General features: G+C 42.3%; 1 protein-coding gene across 1 annotated transcript; it reads left to right on the top strand.

Moving 5' to 3' along the window:
- The first annotated feature begins 433 nt into the window (after positions 1 to 433).
- On the top strand, positions 434 to 3,017 carry gas1a (growth arrest-specific 1a). Its single transcript, XM_049579424.1, has one exon. The coding sequence runs from the start codon at positions 1,035 to 1,037 to the stop codon at positions 1,821 to 1,823; it is 789 nt and encodes a 262-aa protein (XP_049435381.1). The 5' UTR covers positions 434 to 1,034; the 3' UTR covers positions 1,824 to 3,017.
- The last annotated feature ends 5,716 nt before the right edge of the window (positions 3,018 to 8,733 follow it).

Here is an 8,733-nt window from a genome sequence, read left to right as displayed (position 1 = left end):
CATCAGCTGGGGTATAACGTTGTGAGGCACAATCCCTATAATGTTTATTGTCCTGCAAGCAGGATATTAAATGGGATTTTATATTGTCAATTGAAATTATTAACCAAAGCTGGTGATCATAATATAGACAAATAATATTTTCATGAGAACCTTGTGTTTTTCTCTTAAAAAAAATGCACTATTACATACCTACTTTTCAGGTGTGATACGATTTTATTGGTTCAGTGAGCATATAAAGTTTAATAAAATCAGTCCCTCAGATAATAAAGAGGACTGCTCTCTCCACTACTTCACCACACATCCCACCTCACCTTGTATTTCTCAAGACCATCTTCCTCCCACCCTAAACTCCCGCCCATCACTACGTATGAACCCACAACAAGTGGCCAACCAATGAGAGGCACCTCGCTAATGTGTAGAGAGGGGGCTGAGGAACAGAAAGACAAATGCTCAAAGGGGAGAGAGTAGAGGACCACTTTGCGACCCACAAGGGTTGTTGTTTTTCCTCATGCACTATTTGTTTGCACTCCCGTGCGCAGAAGGACTGCTGAATGATCCAGCGCAGCCCAGCAGAGAGCTCTCTGGACTGGTCCGGCTTCGCTTTGTGGTTGAGATCCGCTAGGAGAGAGGACGCGAGAGGGGATCGCTGAGCTGGAGGCAGTTTGTTGCGTGAACTCAGAGTCACTGCGATGGAATGAGCCGCTGCAGAAACTCTCCTAAACTTGTGGAGAACTTTTCTTTTTACTTTCTTTTTTACTCCCGCGAGTTTCTATTTTAGTTTTCGCCCCAATCATGTATGGATAACGGGAGGTTCGCTCAAGAATCCGGCTCAAATGGATCAGCGCTGACGGGTTTGTGGAGCCGGGATTACACAGCGCAGTGCCAGCCTGTTGAACGCCCACACACGGGCCTATCACACACCATCTGCCTCGGAATAAATAACGCTCTCCAGTGAAGACACCATCCATGGGAGTAGAGTAGAAGTTTTACATATGACACTGTTGTGAGTTTCACCGTTCCTGGCAGCCAGAACAATGGCAAGCTCTGGCGCATTGGCACAGAGCGTCTGTAGATCTGTTTGGCCTCTTGGTTGTGTGCTTTTGTTTTTTGGCTACTTATCACTGGCCTCACCGTCCCACGGTCGGCGGCTGATATGCTGGCAAGCCATCATGAACTGCCAAGCCGAGCCCGAGTGCAATTACGCATACGAACACTACACGCGCGCATGTGGCCCCGTGCTGAACGGGGAGAGGAGGAAGTGTCCCAGCCACTGTATCTCCTCGCTCGTCCAGCTCAACCTGACCAAAAGCGGGCCGGCTCTGGAGGACTGCAGCTGCGCCCACGATCCGGTGTGCACGAGCACCAAACGGGCCATCGAGCCCTGCCTGCCCAGGACTACCAGCACGGGCTGCACGGAGGCGCGGCGCCAGTGCGAGAGAGACGGGCAGTGCAGCTCCGCTATGCACGATTATCTGAAGCACTGCGGGAAACTTTTCAGCGGGGCGATCTGCACGAACGCCTGCCGGAATGTGATCGCGAATATGCGTAAAATACCCAAGGGTCAGCAGCTGGACACATGTATGTGTGACGGGACGGAGAGGGCCATCTGTGAGTTTGTCAAGAGCAGCATGAAGGCGCTGTGCTTCGACTCTCCCGTGAGGGAAGAAGGCAGCGGGTCCGACTACGGCCAAGATCCAGACGACGAAGACGACCCCCCGGAGCCGGACTATCTAGAGGAGCCGGAGAGCGGAGCCTCTCTTCCAGCGGCCCACTGTGTTTTGACCCTGCTGGCATCCATTTTGGCTCTATTGCCCCTCATTTAATCCCCGGGTTCATAATCTGCCCCGACTTTTGTCCGGATAAAAGGCAATCTAAACTTTTGTCACTCCTTGACCTGCTACTATTGTGAAAGGTTAGAGCCTCACAGACTAAAGGAAAGAGTGCTTTGGCGCAGCCTTGTTTGAATTAAGAGCTATAGAAGCTGAAGGATATCAAATCAGGATATTTTCTATGCAAATGAGACCAGAAAGATATTTTTGAAAAACTGCCTGAGCTCCAGGCTGCTCTCTTATCAAATCACACCACTCCACGGCTCTACAGATGCTTTGCTTATGTGATAAGCTAAATTAGATTGTCTGCTTTCTCTCAGTCACAGACTCTGATGGTAAAGTTGTCATGACAGAGACACAGTTGGTTTGTTATGGTAACAACTCAGCGTTTAATCAGTACATGCTGTGCACTGCCAGTCTTCTTTTTTTTGTTAAAGATATGAACTATTTTTATATGACACTGCTGCCTTTTGGCACCAGGCTCTCTGATTTACACGTATTTAATGCTGGAATCTATGAAATGTATGAAAATGTAAATAGATTAGGACTTAAAGTGAAACAGTAATTTATTACATGCCACCTAGTTACATCCAAATGTTCATCATGTGAATAAAAGACTGAGTATTCCAGCTTTAAAGGGAAGTTATTTTGACTGTATTCTCTTCAAAGATAATGTGCATTGTATATATGTGTATAGCCTATATAGATTTTTTTTTTCCAGAGAATCCTCTATGTTTTAGGCTACAAGATGATTTATTCACTGTGTATAGCCTAGAGAAAGAAATGTCTAAATCCACTGTATGATTGCCTTAATGATATACTTTTATAGAAGGCATAAAGGAAACTTGAAGATATCATTTGTGACTGTGAGTTATTTGTTGGGTTTTAAACCTCTTGGCAGCGTTGTGCCTTAATTCAGTCAGAAAGTAAAAGTTTTGAAAAGTCTGAAAACCTTCTTTAACACATTATTATTGCTCCGTCAATGAGTGTAAACAAAGCTATTTTGTTATAATATGCATAGTGGAAAATAAATGTAAAAATCAGTTATATTGACAGAATCACATTAGTTTACATTCTTATTTAAAGTTTCTCACATTGCATATGTTTCCTTTAAGTTATATCAGTTTGGAGTAACTTGCTTTATGCATACGCTTCAGTTAGGTGACCAAATAAATGGCCTATAGACATCTGATAAATGTGTGAATTTCTATTTTAGACACACTTGTGTTAAGTTATTAAAATCCCACTAAACTTTGTACAATAATCAACGTCATATGTGTATGAAATAAGCCACTATAAGTGTTAAAGCAACTTCCTTTGGTCCATAACAGACTGATTTAAAGTGCTATATGTGCTATATGATGTCTGTGCTGCTTACAGTATCCATTAAGGTGGTTTAGGCAGTAAATGGTATACTGTGTATAAATACTCGTATTTAAAGACATTTAAAAAACATATTTTTTTATAGTTGTGTGTGAGTGAGAAATGTATTAACTTTTACACTCCTGTCTCTGTAACTCCAGTGCAGTAAATGCGTGGTCATTTAAAATGCAGACCAGCTTCCTCTGTTGACTGATAGCCTAATGACCTGCTGTGTCTTGATTTAGCTGGCTGTTGTCAAAAGCAACTGGCATCATAAATCAACAAAACACCCTCTGCCCCCTCCCCCACCAACACCAACACCAACATGCTCTGCACTCAGGTATCACAACTTACAGTCACTGGCTGTTAAAGGCGCAATGTGCAATTTTTAAAAACTAATGTACAGATATTCTAATTTACTGCAAACGTTTGGGTTAAAGATGAAAAATTTGATATTTTACTGTTTTTCAAATTAAAAAATATCATTTTACTCCAGTGTTTACTTGGCAGATCTGCCAATCAGTGTGGAAGTGATGACAGATTTCAGCTTTGTTATTTAATTAGATTAAAGCTACTTCCTTTAATTGGCTGAAATTATGAGCTGCAGTATGCAATTTTAGGTTTTTATTTAAATAATTATTTTTGCAGCTGTTTACTGTGCACATAATATATGTATTGCACATTTTTCCTAGCTGAGTTGTTATTAATATTATTTCCGTGACATACTGCACATCATGTAGCCCCTGTCTGTGGTCGGCTTCTGGGGCTTTAAATCAATGATTTGCTGCAAAATGTTTCATTAGAGGGGGGGACAAGGGCCCTCCAGCTGAATGGATGGAGGAGAAGTCGAGTGGCATCTTTGTCATGGAAATGTTAAGCACATAATAGTTGGGTAGCACAATAGGGAGGCACTTCATTCTTTCAGGCTGGCTTGACACCTCTGGAGAGCCGAGCGGCGGGGAAGCATGTGGGAACGATCTGCTGCCGCTTGGGTCTCAACCCTCCACTGCAAGAAAAGGAGAAGAAAACACATGACAGGCCTGCCGAGGGATGCTTTATCCCGAATCCACACTTAACATCCCCTGTGTTTTTGTTAAATGATCTCCTCAACCTGCATTTGTTTATCCCAGTGCTGCTCACTTTTGTGCTTCAAGGAATTCAGCCTTGATTTAAAAAAAAGAAAAACGCTCCTTCAGAATATTTCTCCCATGCTTTTACATTTTAAACATCTCAGTAAAACAGTAAACTCTGTGCTGAATACAGAAAAAGACCCCCAAATCCTTCTAAATAGAAAAACCTTGTCAGTTTCTTGCAGTGTCGGTATGCAGTCCGCTGTGCCTGAAGCTTTCCAGCAGGAGAATAGCTCTGCAGCCTAGCCGATCCTCCCCTCCTCCTCCTCCTCCTTGTCTTTCTTTTGCCTCTCGCATTTGTTCAGGCAGTTTCAGCACTTAGAAAAAGCGCAGCATGCGTTGATTAGGCCATAATAATGCACGGTGTGTGAATGGATGAATGAAGTGCAAAAAAATCTCACAAAACTGGCCTGCTTGTCATAAAATGGAAATGGTGCACAATGAGTGCTTGAATACATTTGTTGGAGTGGTACTTACAAGGAAAATTTAGATGTTGTTTTTAGTTTTTTAAAAGATTTTTCCCATATTATAGTATTTTTTATTTAAACTAAATAAATGAAGCAGCCAGTACTGCAGTTAAAATGCCCCCCTCTCTTCCTCCACACACACAGTGGAGTGTGTTTGACTGTGTGTGCGTGCGTGTGTTTGGGGGTTGGTTCTGGGTTTAATTTACAAACTGTGGCTGTTTGTGTTCCAGCTCTTTGAGCGTGTGTAAGGTATCTCTGCCATCAACTTTGCTTCAGTGAGCTCAGTTCACTTCCAAGCTCTGTTTCTTTGGCCTCCTGAACAAAACGGCCCACACTTCACCCCATGCAGATCACTTCACCCCTTCACCCCATGCATATCACAGCACAATGTTTACAAAGGTGCAGCTCTCTCAAGCGCTGACGCAGGAGGTTTGAAGCTCGGCGTCGGCTGAGATCTATAATAATCCTTACAGTCATTTTTTATATTACAAAATGACTCTTATTTTCATTTTCTTCTTTCCTGTACATTTATTCAACAATGTAAGTTGAATAAGTTAAGTTGACATATTGAATTACACGAGTTCCTTATGACTCTTTGGGATATTGAAAACATGGAATATTTGACCTTAGCCCTACTTTTCCTTGCTGTGTTTTCAGTTAAATCCTGGCACCAGCTAGGGTGGCGTTTTTTCGTGCAGAGGTAAAACATATATGGGGCCGACTCAGCTGGAAGTTGTTTTACTTAAAAAAATAACTTAAATCAAACCAAAAACTGAAATGTTTTGTATTTTTCAGTGTGTTCTCAAAGCATTTGTTGCAACATTGGTCTTAATAAACAAGCTAATGTAAGTTTAAAGTTTCATTATTGCATATTTGACCATTTTGCTAAGATGTATACTGCACAATATGTCAAATAAGCTTCCTGTGTCTGATTCTTACATTGATATAATGTAACTGTATTCCCATTATACCACCTTCTGAGGCCTTGAAGTGAGCTCCTTACTCCTGATGTGTGCTGACCATATTTCTCACAGGCATTTGTTTTGGCCTTGGCTCCATGCGAGGTTGTGCAGAAAGTGATGTAGAAATGGTTGGACAGTTGGAATGGCTGAGACGGAGGAGGAGGCACTGAGATGGAAAGTTCATTTGAAAGGATTTGGAAATAATCCCCTAAAGTTACCACAGGGTATTCGATGGAATGGGCTCCACCTCGACTCCCCTCTGAGCTCCTGCCATAGCTCAGATGCACATTTGTTAAAAAGGTAGTTATAAAAGAGGTGCGCTGCTGTTAGTTGTTTGCTTGCGATTCTCACTTGGAATGTGTTTTGTGTTGTTAGTTATTTAAATTCCAGATGATGCTCTCCTCCTCCCCGCCCTTGCCCTCTGAATTCAAGCCACGTGAAGTAGACGGCGGTGACACGGCGAAGCAAAGATCATTGATTTTGCATCTCTCTCATTAGCTGCTTGGCCGATTCCAGGAGACTTTTGAGAAACTCTTGTTGTTTTCCTCCCTTCTATTTCAGCTGCCACTTTGATTTCATCATGCAAGACCTCTGCTGAGTTCACAACCCTTTGAAATGAGAAAAAGGCCTGTAATCCAGTTACTCAAGCTGCAGCCCGACTCCTCGGGTCCTGAGAGAAAACCTGCGGCACTAATCCCACTGTCACCAGCAGAACGCTTTGCTACCTGACTGTTTGTGGCAGCCATTTGATATATTCGCTGTTTAAAATGTTGCTGTTGAGCATTTCACAAAGGGGGTCACAAATTGTTGCACACTGGTTTTGTTAGTTGTACTTCAGTGCTTATATAGCCGGTGTAGTGTTGGAAAAATCAAAAAGACGATGGAGAAAAAACCCAAAAGCAAAACCCATAGTAGTTTAGCTGCTGAAGAATAGAACAGTATTTGGTTTGCTTTGGGAAAAGCTGCAAATACAATGTTTTTTTTTAAAGAATTAAAGCGCTTCCCTCTTGCTTGAATAGTCTTTGTGCAGATGTGAACAAAACATCCCTCTCTAAACTACAAATGCTGAGAATTGTATCCATCCCTCCTGTTGCCATATTACACTCTGAATTGTCAAATTACTGTCCCAAGCTAAAAATCCAAACAGTGCACACAAGCACTTGTACCAACAACATAGCTCCCTTATTCACTTGTGACGTAACAACTATGTAGTGAATGGAAAAAAAATATGACAGTCTGAAGAAGGAATATCTAATATTCAGAAAGCACACACCAACAAGGTGAACACTAATGTGTGTGTGTTTGTGTGTGGTGTTTTTGTTGCAGTGCATGTCCTATCCCAATGCTGCGGCCATGAAATCCTAATGACAGCTATTTGGTTCAACTGAATCAAATTGTACTGGGCTGTGTGTGCAGACTGTGCAGCATCAACAACATGTTGGAGGGATCATCAAATCTCTCTGAAGAAATTTTTTACTCAAGATGGCACTGTAATGATTTCTGCAGAGAAACTGTCTTGTGGTGGAAGTGATCTGAGCTGAAGTCACGTTATCTCTGTCTGTGCTTTGATCCAAGCTTCTCTGTGGTTTGTTGTGATAAGCTGGCCCGGCTGCGTGTGCATGTCAGTGCATGTGTGTGTAGAGCAAAGACAACAACGTTATGGCATGTTGTATTCTGAGTAGAAGCATCCATACTTTAGGACTTGCTTTTTTAACAGAGACAAAAAACAAGAATAGACTGAAAGCTGAACAAGGAAGCAAAGGAGCGCTATCTTGAGAAATTAAAGGAAATAAACTGTCCCGATTGGTACGAATTGGTGTTGGGGCCAGGCATTTTGGGGAAGCTTGTTAGAAAATACAGCTGGTTTCAGGTGGGTGGGTCATAAATTGACAAAGCAGTGTTCTAAATAAGTTACTAACTTTCAGAGATGTGCAATTATCCAACTTCGACTTTCTCTTCCCCTCCCTTTGTCTCTCTTTGTGCCTCTCACACAGCAAGCAGCTTTATTATCAGCCCTGCTGCACTCAGGCTCTCCATTATTCAGCTTTTGAGCAGAAAAATCTGTTGAAGTCCAACATATTTGAATCTCTCCGCTCATAATGTCCAGTAAAAATATTTATTTCTTCAAATATGCAGGTCTAACACCGTGTTCTAACAGCAAGCAAACATCTCTCTGTCCACACTGATTCCATCAAATATGCATTTCTGTAGCATCATGTAAACCAACCACTGTACCTGTCAGCTGTGCGCTCATATAAACAAACCATGTAGGTTATTAGCTGTGTGCTCAAGACCATACTTGAAATGTAACATCTTAAAAGATAGGTGAGAACTTTGCTTTTTCAACAGAAAATAAACTTATTTTAAATGGTGATATTTCTTGGAAGTGACATTAAATATAACCAATAGCAAGTAGGTTGTCAGTGATGGTCATTACAGGTAACTTCTAGCTCCGGTTTGCGGGTTTACGGTAAGTATTCAGGTCATTGAATGAAACATATGTTCAGGGGTCGGACAGAATACGGTTATGGCAGTAGATAATGCAGCAAACATTCACCATTCCACCGTGAAACTCAACCATGTCGTCTAATAGCACTCCAGTCTCTACCATAGCTCCTGTGTCTTGAAGTCCTACCATGCTTTGCGTTGCTCACTACCGCTCACATCATGATCCTATTCTCTATTCCACTGACTCACCCATTGCCACTGCTTTCCACTGTTCTCATATGGTGGTTACTGCTGATATTGGGACGGCAGCGTAGCAGAAGACTAGCACCTACCCTCTGGTTCCCCCTTGCTTAACACCATAAGCTCTGTCAGCACTGTTTCCATTGTTTAGCCCTGTTTATGGTGTTAGCACGGTTAGCTGCTTGCCACCGGCTAAGCCATCTCCGTGTTGAGAACCGAGTCCAGACAAACCTAGCCGCTTTAAAGGTGCATTCAGCAAATTCTAATCCAATACACTGTCAAATTTGGGCAAATA

This window comes from Epinephelus fuscoguttatus, linkage group LG6 (genome assembly GCF_011397635.1).
Source record: "Epinephelus fuscoguttatus linkage group LG6, E.fuscoguttatus.final_Chr_v1".
In the NCBI taxonomy this organism is placed as follows: Eukaryota; Metazoa; Chordata; class Actinopteri; order Perciformes; family Serranidae; genus Epinephelus; species Epinephelus fuscoguttatus.
This window is presented reverse-complemented; position numbering and strand designations above follow the sequence as displayed.